Below are 21,239 nucleotides of genomic sequence, written 5' to 3' on the forward strand. Positions count from 1 at the left end.
ACCCCATACAGGTTGGGCTGTGCGGATTTATTATTATTATTAATTTTTATTTTATTATTTTTTACTTTTATCAATTTTTAATTTTCTTTTTCATTTTTATTTTTTTATTTTTTTACTACATTTTTATTTCTTACATTTTATAAATTTTTAATTTTTCTATTTTTATTTAATTTTATACTTTTTTTCACTTAACTTTATTGCTATCACCCAGGGGCTAAGAAGCCCCTGGGTGGTAGCATTCAGAGGTGACAGGCTCTCTTTATGAGCCTGCCCTCCAATAAAGAAGATAGAGCACACATGTGCTCTATCTTCTGTACAGCTTAGGTTGTGACAGCAGACACAGGAGGGCTGCGAGTACAACGATCCTGTTTCACTGATCACGGAGCAAAGAACAGAGGTTCTCCACTTTGCTCCCCGCTCTCCATCCTAAACTGCCTTGCCGTGGTCAGGGGTCCCCCAGAAGAGCAGGTGTCACGATCTGGGATCAGGCTCAGAGTCCAGTAGCTGAAACAGCAGGCAAATTTGTGGTATAACAGACCGGGTTTGGTACACAAGCAGACGGTAGAAGTATAGGAGCAGGCAGAAGCGTAGTCAGTGAACAAGCCGAGGTCAGCAGCCAAAGGTATCGAGTATGAAGCAGAAGACGATGAGAGTAGTCGGTGAATCAGCAGCCAAAGGTCGGTACACGGGTAGCAGTATAAGAGGATTGTATCACAGGAGCAAGGAAGCAAGATACTGGCAGGAGCACAATAATCTGGCAAAGACTAAGTGCAAAGCCATGGCTTAAATAGGAAGTTCAAGGGAGGAGCATGGAGTTCAGAGTTCAGCAGAGATTAGGTATAACTGAGGATTACACAGGAGATCAGGCAAGGAGCTATCGAAGGTTCTTAGGTGGCTCCGCATGTAGAACCACTGCCAGCTACACCAGAGGCTCTGGGTTCAGATCCGGTTCCTGACAGCAGGGGACCTCGAAAACCACGGCAGAGAAAGAAGGAAACCGGAGGAGGGGCAGACCATGGAGGTGGGCCGGACAAGTCACAAGCAGGCCTGCATACAGGTGATTTCAGTGGCTGTATAATATCTCGTTTAAAATGGCTCCTCTGCTTTTATATTTAGCCCTGCTTGTCCGAAGCAGGGCTAAATGTAGAAAAAAAAAATGGACCCCCCCCCCCCAAGTGGCGGAATGCCAGGGCCCGGTCGCAAATGTGACCGCTTCGACCCCATTAGTTCTGCTAGTGGTAATACTTTGTAATACCATTATTTATTTATTTTATACAAGGGGTAAATGGTACATAATGATCTGTGACTGAAAATGAGTGTTCTCTCTCCTCTTTTTAATATGCTCAGTTATAAGCTACAGTGAGGAAAATAATGATTTGATCCCCTGCAAATTTTGTAAGTTTGCCCACTTACAAAGAAATGAACGGTCTATAATTTTTATCATAGGTGTATTTTAATTGATAGAGACAGAATATCAACCAAAAATCCAGAAAAAACACATAATACAAATGTTATAAATTTGAGTTGCAGTTCAGTGAGTAAAATTAGTATTTGATCCCCATGCAAAACATGACTTAGTACCTGGTGGAGAAACCCTTGTGGGTAAAGGTGCCCATACACCTGACGATTATCGTACGATAATCGCGGGTGATCCCGCGATCATACGATAATCGTAAGGTTGATGGGCAGCGTGCGACCGCATTTACAGTACGGTTTCACGATTTGCGTATAACGAGCACGCTAGAAAACCCGCCGAAAATCGTATGATTTTAGGCGGGTTGGTAGCGCGATCACAAGACGAAGGCCGCACGGCCCGAGGTGCACAAGCGCACACTGCCTGCTCACCATTACACTCATCTGCAAGCCCTCCCCTCAGCGAGGAGGACTTGTGATAATCGCAAGTACGATCTGCCTGTCCAAGATGGGCAGGTCATACAAACTTTTAATCACCTTACAACCATTGCACAACGAAAGTCGTGCGATGGTTGTAAGGTGTATGGCCACCATAACTGTAAATTTCCTGACAAAAGGCATGTGTATCTGCCCACCAGTTTATAAATAAAATTACATTGCTATTCCCTTGAGTAATATATTAATGCTTATTTTTTGTAGGCTACACAGTATACTGAGTGGACAAACATTTACTTTGCTTTCCAATTCCTCCTTTCCTGTTCCATGGGGTAAGTTGCATATGTATGTGCCATTTCTCCTCATTGCTCATGGCGCTACATGGCATTCTTGGATCTGTTCCATAGTTTATGCTGGAATATTCAAAGTAAGCTCTGTTTTACCATGTGCCATGTAATATACTTTAACATATACCTCCAAACCTAAAAATTTTGCAATACAATCAGTGTATATGTAAACAATGTCAAGGGAGACTGACTCTGTTTTTCTTTTCTTCTAAACCAACCTAAGGAAATATAAGCACATACAGTATATCCATAAAATATGATATCTTAATTACATGGCCTTGAGGGTTTAGCATTTGATAGTTGAATGACGGGTTTTGGCTTAGCACAGTGAAGGAGCAAGGCTTACTGTAGGATTGAACTGGAGTCAAAGACCTGTGTACCGCCTGGGTATGAAATCCAAAAGGCTCCATGGGGACAGATGAGCTGAATCAAAGACTTAGGCTGAGTGTAGGTGAACGCTTAAAGAACAACTCCATGTAGAACTTTTCTAAACCCTTGCAGTGGGGCTACCCCTGCACTGCAACAGTTCAGTGCTCATTTTTGTCTAGGTTCAAAAATAAAAATGTTATACTCACCCAAACCCAAGCCAGCTGTGACAGCGCTCCCTCCTGCCTGTCTCCTCATCCACTATAATGTTGGTATGTCACTCAGTGTCCTCACATCCTATACACAGTGTAGCCCAAAAAACTGTATTAGATATTTTAGGGTGAAATGCACATGTAATATAAACCTAGTTGTAAACCATGGAAAACATGCACAGTTATACTGGATCAAGCATACATCAAGCTCTACTGGACTTCTATACCCTATCTAAAGCTGCTGTGGAAGTGTGCTAAACACAATCAAAAGTTTTACCAAATGTGCTTTGTGCAGAAAAACCAAAAAGCAATGACTGTCAGTCACTGCTTCCAACAGGAATTGCCCCTTGCCTCTCCGTTCTTCCAGTGTTCATTTGGAGGAACAGGCAGGGGAGGGGGTGGGAACAGCTGGCACTGGCTCTCAGCTATGTACAGAGAGGCAGAGCCAGCTGTCACTTAGAGAGCCAGGGTAGATCCCCTCCCAACAATATTGTCAGGATCCTTCCCACCTGCGGCGCGGCTCAGCTATCTGTTAAGTTAGGTCACAAACGTACATTAACAGGTGTACATCTGTGACCTAAAGAAGAGACAAAGGCAAAAAAAAGGGTTGACTGTACTTCTGTTTTAAAACCAGGAATCACAAATATCTGTTTTGCATGCTGTTGAAATCTGGTATCACAGCATGATGCCCAGTTAAATGATTAGATGTCAAGTTGTCAATGCAGTGTAAAAAAAGCGTGACAAGGTTGTTTACTTTCATGGACAGGTCAGATGTCTGGGACATTTCCTTTTGAAATAAAATGCAATTTAAATTAAGGTTGTTGTATGGATTTCCCCATTTCTTTTACAGAAATGTCTTGAAAACTGTTGACCACTCAAAGAAAAAACTAAATCTGCTCTTTAATAGTGGCTGCTAAGGAGAGCTAAGAATAGGAATGTCTTAGTAGACTACTGGTGTTTGATATTTTGGGCATGTGTGGGGCTGCCACAGGTATTTTCTAGACATTTTAAAGATTGACAACTAAGACGTGGAGAAACCACAGGCCAAACTGTTACATAAAACTGGGGAGGGAAAACTGGCCTTGGCTGAAAGAGAAGTAAGGCATAAGAAGATCCCCCAGTGTCATTTGGCTTGGATGCAGTTGTATCAAAGATGACCACTGTTCCTATGACAATCTGGGTATGGCCTTTCAAACTGGGAGGTATTTAGTAAATGCTCCAGGAGGAGCAGGAGACATTATATTAATTTTCCTTCCAGATTTTGTTGATTTTTTTTTTTTTTCCCCCTCAGATTTTTATTGGTATATGCAATAGTGCTCTGCAGTTACTACAACTCAGCTCTTACCACTACAGTCATTGGAGCCCTCAAGGTAATTGAGATTTGCATTTGTTAGTAAATCTTCATAGATGTTTACAGGGTATTTTACATTTCTTACATAGTTAAGATAAAAGTAAAGTTTGTTATTTAACTTTAGCCTTTTTGAAAGGTTCACAGTGTAGGATTATATCACCTATGCAGTGTTAGTGTAGCCCATTGTTGGGGCACCAATTGATTTCTTTAACCCTGTAGGCTAATAAGGTATCTCATTTAGTTTGGATGCAGGACATCCTGGATGCAGGAGGATCCTCGATGTAATGTTCCTTCTGTTTACTTGTTCTGTTTTTTCAGTGTTGAAGGAGCTGCTGAAACCGCTCTTGAATGAGACAAAGAGGAGATTCCTCGTCCTTGGCCTCCTCTAGGAACACCCTACAGCCACTACAGTTACTGGCTTATTTGACTATATCCAGCTAAAGTATATGTAAAGCCAAAATGTTCTTTTTCATTTTGGATAAAGTAGTTATTAGTTAAACCTCTTTTAGATTTGTTGCCATCTGCAACCCATACGGGAGTTTTCTCTTCACTTCCTGCCCTATAGATGTAACTGGGTGAGAGGAAATTTCTCTAAAGTGAGGAAAAATCACTCTTGTCACCTGAACAAGTGTCCCTATTAGAAGATTTCCCGTTTATTGCTGTTCTGATGACAACTCAAAATATTTGATTTTCCCTCTTTAAATCCCAGAGTGGTCACCAAGAGAAATAAAAAGTATCAATTTCCCTAATGAGCACACAGACAGCAAGAAAAACCTGACTGAGGTTATAACCCATCCACACAAAAATGTTTTATATTTAAATACACTTTAATGTATTTTCAATACATTTCTAAGAAAAAGCTAAACCGTACAATGCTCCAAGATCAGCACATCAGCACTGTTTCTCTTACCACACACGAGCCATGGATTTATCATCCTCTGTTATGGCTTTTCCATTTAGTTGTGCATTCCTGACCTAACCTCCAGATAGGAGTCCTGGATGCAACCCTAAATGAAATGCTAAACACAGTTTATGGAAACCTTAAACTGTTAGAAATGGTTTTATTTGTTAGGATGACTGATGCTGAGCTTGCCCAAACACAAATAGACCAAGAACAAGTGGGAGCTGCTCAGATGTAGTTCTTCAACTGCAAGATACAGTTCATTTGGTTTTTAGCTGTCTACTTCACATACTGTCAGGTGCACAGGTTCAACACAAAATACATTTTAATTAGGGATGCACCGATACCGATATTTTGGTACCGAGTACTGATAATTTTTTTCCGAGTACCGAAAGTCCCATTCAGGAAGCCAGGTGGCGTGTAATGACTCACCACCTGGCTTCCTGATTAGCCGGGCAGCGTGCAAAGACTCACCACCCGGCTTCCCGATTAACAAGAAAGCTGTCCCATAGGAATCCCCATAATAATAATAATCATGTGATCCAGCATGTCTCTGCAGTGCTCGGCTCTATGGCTTGTTATGCTGCGGATCTCTGTCCCCTCTCACCTCGGCATGTCCAGCCTGTCTCTCCCGGGGCCTCTCCAGCCAGGAGCGGCCTTCCTCCGGTACCCAGCCAGAGCTGGCTTGCTGGCCAATCATGGAAGCCCTGCTCTCTAAATTGGCTGGGAGGCCGGCTCCATGCTCCCTCGTCGTGAGATGAGGAGGAAGCATGAAGCTGGCTTCCTGGCCAATCAGAATGCCGGGCGTTGCGTCATTACACGGCGCCAGGCTTCCTGATTGGCCAGCTTCCCGACCAATCAGGAAGCCGGGCAGTGCATCATTACACGTTGCCTGGCTTCTTGATTGGCCGGGAAGTCGGCTCCATGCTCTCTCATCACAAGTGACGAGAGAGCATGGAGCCGCTTCCCGGCCAATCAGGAAACTGGCAGCGTATAATGACGCGCTGCCCGGCTTCCTGATATAGGAAGTATCGGGCTGGGCATCGGAGGATTTGGGCGAGTACTCGTACTCGCCCCAAATACTCGGTATCGGCACTGAGATGGATACTGGTATCGGGGCATCCCTAATTTTAATAATGTTGTACAGATAAGTGTCTGTGAAGTTACAGATGCAATTTGCAATGCTAAATGTAGGAAATGGCTACTTGCATTGAATTGCAGACCCCTCCAATTGGCTGCATGTCAGATCCCTCCTGTTGGCTGCATGTCACTTTCCATTTTTTATCCATGAACACTCATAAAAGCAAGTCTTTGCTCAGATTTACTTTCCCCCATTGCTACCCAGATATAACACTGAAATATAAATGCTTGTGTCTACTGAACTATTTAAAGAACCCTGACATAAAAAATGGAACCTGCCATTGCTGACCTCCTTTTGAAAATGTTAGTTGCAGGTTGTTCATGCTGATAATCTGACTCAATACTGTTTTAGTCACTGAACCAGAATTACTATGCCAGTGGCTTCGTTCTGACTTCATTTAATGCATGCAAGCCTATTCAGAGAGGTCATCAATGGTAACCTTCCATTTTCCTCTATGGCAGGTATGCCAGTTAATTTGGTGCAGTCCAGAAGGTTTAAAGTGTCATTGTCTTGCTGATTTTACTTCTACATTTTCCTCCTTTTTTTTTAGAATGTATCCATCGCCTACATCGGAATTTTTCTGGGTGGAGATTATAGTTTCTCTTGGTTAAATTTTTTAGGTTTAAATATTTGGTAAGTACACATTTAAACATGTTTACATAAATGCTAACATTTCTATGTATTGAATATTGACGTGTTGGACAAATTTCAGGTCAGTGAGTGTAAAAGTATATCAACTGGCACCTATATTTTTTTTTTAGCCTGTTCTGCTGTTGTCAATGGGAGTACTTACTTAGCTCCTTTAAAAGATAACTTTTTTATTTTAGGCAATAGACTGTGCCAAAAATGATTTGTAGCAAACTACTAAATAAAAATGTCTATATATTTTACAGAAAAGCTTAGTTTGCAGCTTCCTGTCCTGCACATGTCTTGTAATCTGTTTAAAGGTCTTTCATCTTGAAACAGTCCCTAATGCTCCTCTCCTAGTCTCCAAATGAGATACAGGGAGGAAGTCTCTGTACTAAGCTGCTCATTATTCACTCCAAGCAGCCCAAAGAGAAACCTCCTAGAAATGGGAGCAGCCATCATCTCTGCTCCTTTGCACCATCCTAAATTGCTCTTTGGCATCTTCACCTGCACTGTCTGTCATAGATAATTTTTGGTATTTTCAATATGAATATATATATTGTACTGACTCAAAGCTCCAGTGTAAGACCCCAAAAACCCATATTGAAACGGGGTATTTACTATGAATGATTAAAAAAAGAGTTGTTTCTACATCTTCTTACTACAGTGGCAGCAAAAGGACTTCTATTTGTGAACCTCCCTTTGTTTTACCAGGAACAGCACAATGATTTTAAATGTTGTCCATGTTGTACTGAATGTGAAATCCAGTATAATAGCACAATCATTATGATGGATTAAAGCTGTCTAAGCACTGTTAAATATATCATAGAATGATACAAAAAGAAGCAAAGATTTGAGTTTTAAAGGTGCATACACCACAACCAAAAATATACCTACTGTAATCAAAAATGAAAAATAATTTTATTGTAGAAACATAAAAACAGGTAGAGCATAGATATTTAGCTCTATGAAAGCAATAATAATACCCTCAATATACATCCTAGATAGAAACACCACCAGGCGGTGGGGGACCACAAGAGAGGCAACCTGGACACTACTCGCAGCCACTAGAAATTACAAGTCTGTTGAACAGAATTAAGATCCTGATAAACTATACTAAATCTAAAATATTAAAAAAAGGGGAAGCACTCTATTATCACTGTAAAATATGAATAGCATATTCTACAAACTATGTGGGCACTTCCAATCCAAACTTGCTGTCACAAGGACCAGTATTCCACCCAGCTTCTCCACCGCTGTCTTTAACGGCATGACTGTTAAAGTCCAGGCCTTGAGGAACAGTGGTCCTTCAGATGCTTTAACCTCTATGCTCTTTAATAGTAGAAAGTTGAACTCCCACAAGCTCTACCATTGCACCTGAAAGGCTTATTTTGCTTCGTGCAAGGCCAGGAAGTTTTATCCTAGGAAGTACTGCATGGGAAACATTTTATCTGTCCCCCAATCTGGCTTAGACCAGTGGTTGGCCTTGAGTACCATCAAAGGTCGGATATCTGTGTTTGTGATTCTCTTCTAGAGTCAACTTGCCTTTCACTCCATAGTGAAGATCTTCTTGCAGAGGACAACCCATGTTGTTTCCCTTGTTTCCACTTCGGGTTACTTTGTGGTACCTCAGTCTGGTTCTCTTGGCTGTTGAATAACTGCCCTTTGAACCAATCAGAGATTTCCCTCTTCCCCTAATCACTCGCAAAGTGGCCTTCCTTGTAGCCATCACTTCTGCTAGGCATGTTGTGGTGATGCCCTGTGATTCAGGTATGCCTCCTTTTTATTAGTTCTTTTTTTTACTGTGCCCTGTTAGGGTTGTATTTCCTGGGCCTGTTCTGTAATAAACAATCAAGAAAACAGGATTTGTGTCTTACCTGTAAAATCCTTTTCTTTGTGTGCATCACGGGACACAGGATCCCCCACCTCTGTATTTTGTGATCCACTCTGTACTGCTTGCTACAAAACTAAAGCAGGCTGGGAGTGGGAGAGGTTATTGATTTTCCAATGACCAGGAGGTAGCTGCATAACTCAGCAGTTAATTTAACTCCCTGTGTCCTGTGATGTACTCTAAGAAAATTATTTTCTCTAATGGCTATCTTTAAAATGTATATGCTCCTGAGATTTCTTTACTTGTTTCATACAGCTCACGTATGCACACCTTGATCTTCCTTTTAACAAATGCATGTGGTACTGTTCCACTATATATAGGCCAGGCAAGGACCCAGGTTGGAGTATAATATCTTGATATGAGGTAAAAATGCTGGGGGAGCAGGCTTACCAAATCTGGAGCTATAATATAAAAAGCTGGTTTACGTACTCATTTTGTACATTGACATTACAATGGAAACAACAATAATGACTGAGAAACAAATCTCATCTGTGCTGCCTTTCTCTGTCCTGTGGCCTGTACCAAGTGAGCGCCCCAAACTTCACACACTTCCATTTTGCCTATCTCCTTTGCTATACACCGAAGACTCACTTATTCATACCTATCATATATCCTCCTACATGACTCTTTTTTTCCCTGGAACTCATAATACAACTTATCCCTGGCGGCATTACGATAGGCCATCACCTATCTATCAGACCTGTACCACTCTAGGTATTAATCGTTTACATGACCTCCTTCAGGCAAAGGTCTCGATCTCAGAAAATTAGCTTCATTACTTCGCACAATGCGATTGTTATCTGTCTCTTAGACAAACAGACCCCATGTGCAGAACTTGTACAGACCTCACATTTCTCTGCCAATGCCCCACCGTCCCATCCCACACTATATTTTTGCTACATGGGCTTTAATTGACCGAATGGTTGGGTCACAACCCCTTTTTTTATTGCTAAGCGGGAATAGGAATTAGAGATTAGAGTTCATGAAAGATGAAATCTTGAAGGCCTTTGTTATTACACTTAAACTTATTAGAGCCACTGCAGTACAATAACAGTCTAAAAATACTATCGCATTGGTGTAAATGTCCCTACAATTTACATAGGGTCTTCCCATTGATATTGCCCCTCTGCCCCTAGGGCAGAGGGGCACATCGGTTAGGATTGACACTCTATTAGGTGGCTCTGGGATGCACTATTCAATATCTACACCGTGGTCACATGGGAGACCATAATCAATGAGTTCTTGTAAATATACCTGTAGGAACAAGCTGAATGCCTTGCTAGCACAAGAATACCTTTATGTAGAAGCCCCTAAAAATTGCTGATGCACTACCCTATCCCCGAAGGGTATAGGTCACCGCCTACCTCCTTCTTAACCCAATCATACACCTAGAAATTGCCTCTCCTCATTCCCTTTATCTCCCCTCCCCTTTCTCTGTGTTTTACCCCTTATTTCTCCCTGACCCAAAGCTTATTTTTTTACTTCCTCAGGGGTACAGAGAACTTTCTTGTTACATATGGATGTCTGCTAAATTCTCTTTACCACCGTACTCTTATCTTTCTTAAATAAGTAAAATTTTAATATTTAAATGAATAAATAAAACCTCGTAATATTCTGTATTTGCTCCCTTCATGGAATCTGGAAATTTTAACACAATGTTTTCAATGTACAAACCAGTGGTGGATTGGTGTCTGCATTCCTACTTTTTAGAAACAAAGTAGATTAGATTTGAAGAACCTATTTTCAACATGTTTTATCCTTTTATGGCAATAACATTCATCAATACGTTTACATCTCATGATAAAACAATTTTAACACTGGACTTTTCCCAGAACTTGGCAGCAGAGTGATAACATTTTCATATCCCAATGCTGAGAGCTGATATATATCTTATAAACTGCTGCTCAGTAGTTTACATTGTCTGCCCTGTTTTGTTTAATTAGAAGGCAATAGATGTATCACAAAATGCAGAGTAATATCATTAAAACTGAAATAATTTAAATTTCTGTTGAACGTTAGAAGCAGTGGTATGTTAGTGTTCATTCATTAACCTGAAACATATAAAGCTTAATACCCGGGCATAACATTATGCAGGAAGCTACCCATTACACAGTGGGAGCATTGAATGGAGCAAGCAAGCATCTGAAGTTTACTTTCAGCTCATCAGACCTAGTGCTGAAGTGATGATGTAATGTGTAAGTGACTATGTCATCGCTAACGTTTCTCAGAACTTTGTCATATTGTTTCTATGCACAGGGAAGTTTCTAGTGACTGCCATACATAGGTGTCTTAGTGTGGGTAGAGCTCCCTTAAAGGAGAACTATGGGGTCAGGGCTTTTCCCCATAGTTCTCCTTAGGGTAATGGGAGGACACAAACTAGCGTCCTCCCGTTACCCTAAGCTCAGTATACCGCGACAGCTCGCGGTATACTGAGAAGCTGCAGCCGGAGCGGATCCCGACATCGATGTCGAGATCCGCCCATCTGCGTGAGTGACAGCTGGCTCTGCCTATCTAGAGGCAGAGCCAGCTGTAACCGCCCCCTCCCCCGTCCGTTACGCCAGTCAGCGCTGGCGGATCAGGGAGGGGGGAATCCAGCCCCTCCCCTGTCACGGCAGAGAGCCGTGACAGGATCGAGAGGTGAGTGAACGCCGGTATATGTTCGCTCACCTCCCGATCTACTGAGCCGACCTGTGACAGTCTCATTGTCACTGGTTGGCTAGAACTATGAGGTGAGTGAAACGCACTCACCTCATAGTTCTCCTTTAATGCAATTCAGAAATAATACATAAAGTAAAATTATGGCCTCTGTGATGTTTGGGGATATTAGCACATATGGTGAGCCGTTTAGTAATGCAGTCCACTCGCAATATCTTCTTTTTAAAGACCTAGTAGCCCACTTTTTTTAAATGAGTGGTCATACATCCACATTGGATAAACCAACCCAGGTTTTGTTCACTACAGCATCCATGCACTGCTTGCAACAAAACATGAGTATAGCCTCCTGGCTTCCATTCCCACTGGTCCTCTCCGTAGTGCTGTCCTGCACTTGTACTGGTGGCCTCTCAAGCTGTCGGCTTTTCCAGCCTCACTAGTTCTTCCAGCCTCCCTGGCTGTATTTGTGTGACTCCAGCACACACACCACCTGATTCCACTTTGACTTCTGGGGAAGTCCTCCTGACTCCTGAACACGGTCTGCTCCTATTTCCCAGCAGAAGCTGATTCCCCTAGCCAGCATCATTTCCTTAAAGGGTTTCTAAACCCTCCGTTTTTTTGCATATATCTACTGCTTGCAAGCAGTAGATATATGCAAAAAGTGTATCGGGCGGCCGCAAAGCATCTTGGGGCAGGCGCATGCGCAGTTCGGATTTTCGGCCGGGAGAGGAGGAGAGACACAAGGTAAGTCTATGGACGCGTGCACCCGCATGCAGACACAGTCGGACAGGAAGTGCCAGCAAGCACAGAGGAGTCTGCGCTGGATCGTAGACCCGCAGCAGCGCTGGAGGTTCAGATGAAAACGACAGGAAAGAAGAGGAAGATTGGATTAAGAGACATAATTTTAAGGTGAGTGCTTTAATTAACATTGGGGGGAGGGAAAAAGTGACCTTAATGTCACTTTAATGGTTGTGCACACCTGTGCAATTATCGGGTGCTGGTCACTGCTGAACCCTGGTTCCAGGCCTGGAGCTTTCTTCCCTCCTGAATCACTTTGAAACCTCCCCATTCCAGGATCCCATGCAGAATCCAGAACACCCCTTGCTTCCTGACACCTCTCAGTCCTTCTGGCTGAGAGTCCTGGGTGATCAGAATCCCAAATTCCACCATGGGATTGCCACACAATATCACACCTCTTAAAAAGATATGCTCCAGCACCTAATTGTGAGTGCATCTGCACTTAGTTATTCCTTAAGCTGGTCATACACCCTTAAATTCCTCCTGCTGTGCCTATTGTATTTGGACAGTTGGTGCCCGCGGCTGTCAGAATACAGTGCTGAACAGTGACTTCAGATGATTGGCTGCAGTTACTGGTCGGCTGAAAAGTTTTCACCCGTCTCCTTTGAATGTGGCCAAAAAGAGACCCATCTACTTGACTTCGACACCCTGTCTCCATACCCCTCAAAGTTCAACATTTCGGATGTCAAATGAGCATCCTGGGAGAAAATTTGAGAATATGCCCTGATTTTATTTCATCTATAGTTGTCAAACAGGGATTTTGTTGAATTTAGCTGAATTCCCTAAAAAACAACATACTATATCTCTGATATTGAACCATTTTATAAATGTGTGCTTTTTTTAAATGTGCTTAACTTTAATACCTAAAAGAGAACTAAGGTGGAAAGTGTTTTTCCCCATAGTTCTCTTAATGGTCACGGGAGGACATATACTGAGCTTTGGGTCACGGGAGGACGCTAGTATATCGCGAGCTACACCCAGCTGTGTGAGTGACAGCTGGCTCTGCCTATCTAGATGATGGCAAACCTGCACCCAATTTTATCTTTTGCTACATGTGCTCCAAGATGGAGGCTCTCATAGGTTAGTGTTAGGACCGCACTATATAGAGGTGCCTTGGCGCGGCTGTGCGGCTTTCACATATTCTGCAGAAGACGTGTATCTAAAACCTGTTTTTAACCTTTAGCGGTTAGACAAGTTTTTTTTTATTGGCTGGTGAGTGTGCTGGGAAACATTTTGCTGTTCCAAAGCTCAGTATTTCACGAGCTACAGCTTGCGGTATACCAAGACCACCGCAGCCGGGACGGATCCCGACAATGCTGTCGAGATCCACCCAGCTACGTGAAAGACAGATAGCTCTGCCTATCTAGAGTGAGTCAGCGCTGGAGGATCGAAGAGGGAAGGGGGGAATCCCTGCGGGGAGCCGTGACCGACAGTCCCCGCTCTCTGCAGGGTGAAGATCAAGAAGTGAGCGAGCGACGATATGCGTTCGCTCACTTCCCGATCTATTTAGCCAACGTGTGACAGTTTCATTGTCACAGGTCGGCTCAAACTATGAGGATGACTGATCTTCACTCACCTCATAGTTCTCCTTTTAATGAAGGAAATTTATCAAAACTGGAACAGACAAAATCTGGAACAGCTGTGCATGGCAACTAATCAACTTAACTGAACAAACTGAAGAGAGAAGCTGATTGGTTGTCATGCACAGCTGCTCCAGATTTTGTCTGCTCCAGTCTTGATAAATTCCCCCCAAATGTACTGTATTTCTGTTTTGTGACTTTCTCTGCCATTTGAACTTGCATAAATTGCATAAAACGGTTATTATTTTACATCTTTGGATGTTAACTTCTTTAAAGATGGGGGTTTTTTCAAACTTTGAAAAGGTACAAAAACTGAAGTATGTCACTACTTTACAGTTTGTTTTCAGATGGAAACTTAACATTTGTTTCACATTTTAGAAGGACAGTGCTTTAATACAAAACACAATTTAATGATATAAACCCATGACTAGGATGCAGTGATTAGCCAGAACAAAATCAGTTACGCGGCTATTGTTTTTATTGTTAGTTCCTTGACTGGAGACAGCTCTAAATTACATTAATATTGTCATGGTGTATGGACTGCAGTGAATTATCTTGGAGCAGTTCAAACTGGGACACTGAAAGTTTTCGTTCTAGCCCTTCATTGAACTCTTTAAGGCCCCAGTAATTTTGCCTAAATTAGTTCTCAGTTGACACACGTACACAAAGCTGGTTGGGCATTTGGATCTTGTTGGTTCTTTTTGGAACAGAACAACTGGATCTTTAGAAATCCACTGGTAAACTAATTGTGGGTGTCTCAGTAACTGATCTGTATGCTTATCACTGGAGTAGACTTCAACCACTAGAATTACCTTAAACAATAAATTTTCTGATGTTTATACCTTTTTGCCTGGAAAATTTAGAAAAATGTATTGCTTATGTACAGGCTCTTAGCTGGAGCTACATGAATAGAGGTGTAAAAGTGCTAGTGGTACCTAACTGGTGTTGGGAAACACTAACACCTTTATCCTGTACACAATAATATTGTGACTTATGATGGGGACTGCAATTAGGATTGAAATTCTGGGAAATTCTCTCCCATCACCCCAAAGATTTTTAATTTCATTCATTTATTGCAAAAGGCTTAAAGCATCATTTAGACTGGTTGTAATTCAATCATATTGATGATAAATCAAGCATCAAATAACTTTACACCTCCTAGCCTTTCCACATGTTTCGTAGTTCAATGGTCTACTTCTACAGGAGATTATATGAGGTTAATTATCTATAACTCCATAAACACATTTATTAGTGCATATATTTACATGTATAGTATATTCCAGTATTGCCGATCCATTATTTCATTACTCACATTTAACATTGTATACTGAGTAGTTCTGTCTAAAAGGTCTTTTCACTGTAGGTGTAAAGAAAGAATCTCATGAGTTGGGGAGGGATACAAGGGATTATAAAGGGGTCATATCGCCAGTGGCACTCCCATGTAAATAATATACATAGTTACATAGTATTTGAGGTTGAATAAAGACACAGGTCCATCAAGTCCAAACTTTGTGTGTCTGTATGTGATTGTGTATATGTGTACACGAGTCACTGTGTGTCCTTGTTTTTAAGTGTACATGTACCCCTGTATGTTGCGGTCTCTAAAAAAGGTATCTAATTTTTTTTTTTTATACATTAAAATCAAAGAGTAATTTAACCAAAATAACTGTCCTAACCAACAGGCATACCACTAAAGTAGAGGTTTTAAGTCCCTCTTGTGCCAAAAGTATAGAAAAACACATTTACTTGGATCTAAAATATCACATAAGTTGTAAAGGAGCCAGGGTGACAACACCCCCCCCCCCCATTGCATTTAATAAAGGCACTCGCCAATAGTAGCCAAATGTAAAAGCTTAGCAAGGACTCCTCCACAGATGATGCTCACAGAAAAGGGTCAGTGTCACTGTAATTCTATTGTGGCACACCAGCCGCGCCCAGTGGCTAAAAAAAACCCTGATTTCACGGCGTAGCATATGGCGCACAGTGTGGAATCACCAGTGTTGTTGCACCAAATGCTGGAATGCGCATTAAGCCCAACCATGTCCTAGTGCGTTTTAACCTGTACTTTGTCCTGCCACCTCACCACAGCTACTCCCACCCACCTAAAGGGGAGCTGGGGAAAGGGAAGATCGAGCCGGAGGCAGTAAATCCTGTACTGAATATCGTGAGCATTACACAAATGTTTGCAAAAAATGTCACATAATGTCAGAACACTATATTACCAAATATAACTTTCTGACATCTGCTTTATGAGTTTCTCTCAGAAAAGGTTTGAAACTAGCCACAAACAATATATATGATGGATTGTATTGGTGATGGAAAGGTGGATGTCTTCCCACTGGATTGGCTATGTTTCTATTGTCAATAGAATAGATATGATCATATATTTTCCTCCAAAAAAAGTGTGTAGTTTTCCCCACATACAACACCCCACATAGAATGCCTACTGTACTACAATCCACATAATGTTTAGAAATAAGGGGGCAACCATTCGGTAAAATAGTCTGCTCTTGATCATTTCGATATATACAATAATTGCAAGAGCCATGTTTACTGTCCCTGTACATACACAAGGTTCTCTGCGTCGGTTTGCAACTAACGGCTCTTTGCTAAATTTTCTTTTATAGATCTAACTCTTGTAAACACTATTTCTGGAGTGTTCATATATATTTTGTTACTTTATTGTCACTCTTCAATAAATACCAATGCTTATTTAGGGATTCCTTTGTGCTTGCAGGTATAGCAAATCACCATAATAACTGTATTAATCTTTCTGGTCTTAGATATAAATAATAAAGTGTTGCGTGATTATCGCTAATTTCTTTCTTACTATTGATGGTATAGGATACTTTTGTCTAAAGGTGCTTGATGTGCACTACTGCCATGGAGAATAATGTTATCAGCTATTGGTTTATGATAGGGTGCGGTTGTCAGGGAATCACCTTCTGGTACAAGGATTTAAATATCTGGAAAGGAAAGCCTTTTCTGGTTGCATACTGTGAAATGTAAGTTAAAATAATCTGTTTTCATACATGTGACAAGACTTGTCCCAGACACTAAACATGTCACCTATGTACTTAAGCCACGATAAAATGTGGCATAAGTACATATTCAAAGAGTCATCAGAGAAGAGGTGATTATTTTCAGCCTGTGGCAGGACACGGTCACCCAGTGCTCAGGGCGAAGATGTCAAACTACACCCTCTCCCCGCCTATCCCACTCCCAGCTGCCACCGAACTTGTCTCAACATCATTGCACAGTTCTGAGTCCACCAGTCATATGGTTTTATGTGGAACTGCACAGTGATATCATGGGATCCTCCTCTCCCTCTGCAGGTACCCATGTGCTAATTGTAAATAGCACCAGAGCGGCCAGACCAGCCAGGGGCAAAACAAAAGGCAGGGCACGCATGTGCTTACCTACTTTGCCAGGAACAATTTGCATATGTGCCCATTCAATATAACACAATATCCCTAAACATGCAGAGCAGACATAATACAGGCATCCTTTTCTGGGTCTTGTCTGGGCTTACTGCCTTAACAGGTTCTTCCTATGGCAGAGAAGGGGCCCAGGCTGGTGGGTTAGCCAAAGATCTATAGGATCTTGGATCTAGGAGTCAATGAGCATCCCTGGCACCTCTCTAGCTGTGCATGTCCCTTTCTTGGCAGGAAACTGGAGTGTACACAGGGATATTTTTTTTTTCCCCCCACAAAATTTTATTTGATATTTGAGTGATTCCACTCACATGCACACAAAACTAATCTGCTAACATTTTCAGTCAGGCTATCCACAGCAAAAATAACTGCTCTACCTGGGGGAAAGGAAAGCCCGTTCTGCTTTTGTGGTAATGCATAGAAGGTTTATATCCTTGGAAAGTCCACTTGGAGGAATTCTCATGTTTGTTTTCGTAATAAAATTTGTATTAAAAGCTTCACTGATCATCTAAAAAAATATGTTATTGAACTGCTCCACAGTAGTAGATGATATCTTCCTATACTATTCTTTATTTTTTAATATGTCTAAGCACATGGTTTTTTATTGGTTGTTTTCCATAACCACAATATTACCGCCTTTGTATACAGTACTTTCCCATTTATATTGCGGTTATTTTGTAATTGGATTGTGCTCGAGAATGTTTTGTAGTAACATTGTGTAATCCCAAAGCAATGCTGGATAATGTTTTGATTTATGTTGTTTGTTGCAAAAAAGCATATGTACTTGAATTAGTCTGCAATAGTGGAAAAGCCTTGTATTTTTAAAAAATCTTTACATTTCATCTTTCCTTTCCATGAACTCAAGCTTTCTTTCTTCATCATCCACCTCCATTATTGCTTTCCTCCCATAACTCAATATGATCTTAAAGGAGAACTATGGGGTTAGGGCTTTTCCCCATAGTTCTCCTAAGGGTAACGGGAGGACACAAATAGCGTCCTCCCCTCACCCAAAGCTCAGTATACCGCGAGCTAGAGCTCGCGGTATACTGAGATGCCACAGCCGGAACGGATCCCGACAATTCTGTCTGGATCCACCCAGCTGTCACGGCTCTCTGCACGGATAGATCGAGAAGTGAGCGAGCGCGGGTATGTGTTCGCTCACTTCCTGATCTTCTGAGCCGACCTGTGACAGTTTCATTGTCACAGGTCGGCTCAGATGATGAGGCTGAGTGAAAATCACTTGCCTCATAATTTTAAGGTGCTTTATATTATTGCCTTGAGAGTTGGCACCTTCTTTTCCTCTGTAGATGACACATATGATGATAAATTGAAAAATACAAATTTTCTTTGTAGACACTAGAAACACAGAGCCCAATAAATTTACAAATGTTTCTTGAATGTACAGTATAGAACACTATATGTGTGGTATGATCAGATAATGATTAGGTAATGGGTCAATGGCCAGAGTTGTGAGGACCCTCATATAACCCCTCCCGCTCCCTGCTTGTGTCATTAGGTGATGGATGTCTCCTCTCTCTGAGGGAGATGTATGTAGTTTACGTATGTTGTTACTGTGATTCAACTATCAAGTCTATTTCTTGCTGACAACTTTATACCTTCCGGATCAGTGCCCCGCGGCAATGGCTTCAGGAACTGTACCCGGGCGGAATAGAAGGGGCCAGCCTTTAATGTTGCTTTGGGCAATGGGCCCTGCATTAGACGCCCATCTTGGCACGTAGTGCAGCACGTGAGGTTTGCTGCAGGGTGCTATACAGGTCCACTGCAGTGGCATGGCCACACTGACTTGACCCCTTCCCTGAAGACCCCCCATTCAGGGGTAAGCTTGTCCAAAGTGAGCTAAGGGGGTGCCCCCTCCCTTTTGGAGGTCTGACACTTGGTGGGTGAGTCTTAGCCCTTATTCCCCTGAGTCCCCCTGTCTCCTAGACTGGCCCTTTGAATTCAGGCTGCTCTCCCCTTCAATGATCCTGCCTCAAAAATTGCATGACACCATTTCAGTGAATATTGATGAGGTGAATGCGGGTCCACAATTAAGAGCCCTGTCACACTCGCCTCTCCCATAAATGATGGCTCAGTTTCCTTGCTGAGTTCATACAATCAGCCTTGTGGGGCTCTGTCTGCCAGCCAATGAGGAGTGGCGTTGCGTCTGCACTAGTTACCCCTCCTATCCACCGCACGAGATTGAATTTTGATGTGAGGTGCTTTAGGTGCTTGTGGAGATATATAGAACACACAAATTGATTGGAACATCTCAGCGTGTGGTGCCTCATGTTTAAGTTTCACCTAAGGCCTCACACACTGATTTCTCACAGTAATTTGTAGAATATTTATTTTATTATTTTTCAATATATACACAGTATAAACATATGAACATTATTATTAAGAGACCACCATATAATATTCCGCTAATATTAAAGGCATTATTCCCTTTTAAGGGTCTCAGCTAAAACAAAGCCAGAAGAAAGAAACATAAGAGGAAAAAAAACCATAAAGCCATCCCAACCCTAAACCCCCTCCCCCCCATAAAAACAAACAAACAAAAAAAAGACAACCATTCTCCTTTCCCCTTGCCGCCCCCCTCCTCCCCCCACAGTGGCCCTACGGCTGTGCCTCTTGTTCTCTAAACTCACATAGTAGCACTATAAAATGTTATCCATGGGTTCCACGTCACCAGACTTTGTGGGTACCTATCCTGTGATGGCAGTACTAACTCTTCTACCCTTCTCAAAAAGTTAATTTCTTTAATCCAATCTTTAATTTGCGGAGTATCTTGAGACCTCCATTGTCTAGCTATTACCGTTCTTGCAGCAAATAAAAAAAAATTGGAATAGGCCTTAACTTTTTTGATAGGACCTAGTATAATAATAGCGCAATCTCAGGTGTAAGAGATCCCTGGACCTTGACAAGATGTTCTCCATATCCTATACACCAGGGGCACCCACAATTTTTCGTCTGGAGATCTACTTTTCAAATGACAAGGTCAATGAGATCTACCAACGAAAAAAACACCTGCGTTCAGGGGCGGGAGGGGGCGTTGCGGTGCATTGAAGTCTATGGCACTGCAGCCAGGCCACTCACCCACAGTCCGATCGCATGCACCCAGAACCTAGGCACATTAGTACCTGCGTTCCGGTCCAGTGTGATCCGCAAAAATGCTGCAAGCACTATTTTTGCAGGTCACATTGGACCGGAATGCAGGCACTAATGTGCCTGCGTTCCGAGGGCGGGCAATCGAACTGTGGGCGGGGAACATGGCTGCGTTGCATCTCCATGCCCCCTCCCGCCCCTGAACGCAGGGAGCCGGCCGGCTTGCATTCCAGTGCGTTCTAGAGGCGCCAGCGTCCTATCCTCCCACGGTGCTCGTGTGGCTGACGTTGCACACGGGGAGAGGTGTCTCGCTCCTTTCCGTCTGCGGCGTCTGACACATTCAGCCGGCAGCCACACGAGCACCGCGGGAGCATAGCCGTAGCCAGCTCCTTTTGCGCACGAGGCAAGAAAAAAAGGTGTCCCCCAACAGGCGTGTGATATAACCCAGTGCCCTGCCTCCAGGATTTTTTATTTTATTTTTATTATTTCTTATTTGTTGTTTTTTTTATTTCATTTTTTTTCCCCGTTGTGAGGGCTTTGGGGAAACATTAGGGGTCTAAACAGCCCCCTAATATTTCCCTTTTAAAATCGAAAAAGAAATTGAAGACACAAAGTCCTCAATCTCTTTTTCTGCAGCCCCTGTTGTAAATGAATGGAAAGCACAGAGGCTTCCCATTCATTGAGAAAAAATGACTATCACCAGTTTCTGAATGGGGAGGAGCCTCTGTAGCGAGCGCTTCTCCCCATTGAGGAACTTATGAATGAACAGGAAGTGATGCAAATCACATCCTGTTCATTCATAACTGGGGACACATAGTACTATGTGTCCCCAGTTATTTACAAACACTGGAGTGATCAGCTGATCGCTCCAGTGTTTGTCCTGCACAGAGGACCGGTCCTTTGCCATTCGGCCACGCAATCCCCCGCCCCCTACTGCAGCTTCACTTTTCCTCAGATCCCCGTTGCAGATGGGGGGAGAGCAGTGG

General features: G+C 42.4%; 1 protein-coding gene across 1 annotated transcript in view; it reads left to right on the forward strand.

Annotated features, from left to right (window-relative positions):
- The window catches only part of SLC35D2 (solute carrier family 35 member D2), a 54,625-nt gene that overhangs the window by 25,272 nt on the left and 8,114 nt on the right, over positions 1-21,239 (forward strand). Inside the window, exons 9-11 of the mRNA XM_018557870.1 lie at positions 2,113-2,180; positions 4,065-4,143; positions 6,717-6,799. Of these exons, the coding sequence (XP_018413372.1) occupies positions 2,113-2,180; positions 4,065-4,143; positions 6,717-6,799 (230 nt within the window). The remainder of the gene's footprint in view (positions 1-2,112; positions 2,181-4,064; positions 4,144-6,716; positions 6,800-21,239) is intronic.

Source organism: Nanorana parkeri, unplaced genomic scaffold (genome assembly GCF_000935625.1).
Source record: "Nanorana parkeri isolate BGI_ZX_2015 unplaced genomic scaffold, ASM93562v1 scaffold307, whole genome shotgun sequence".
NCBI classification, from domain to species: domain Eukaryota; kingdom Metazoa; phylum Chordata; class Amphibia; order Anura; family Dicroglossidae; genus Nanorana; species Nanorana parkeri.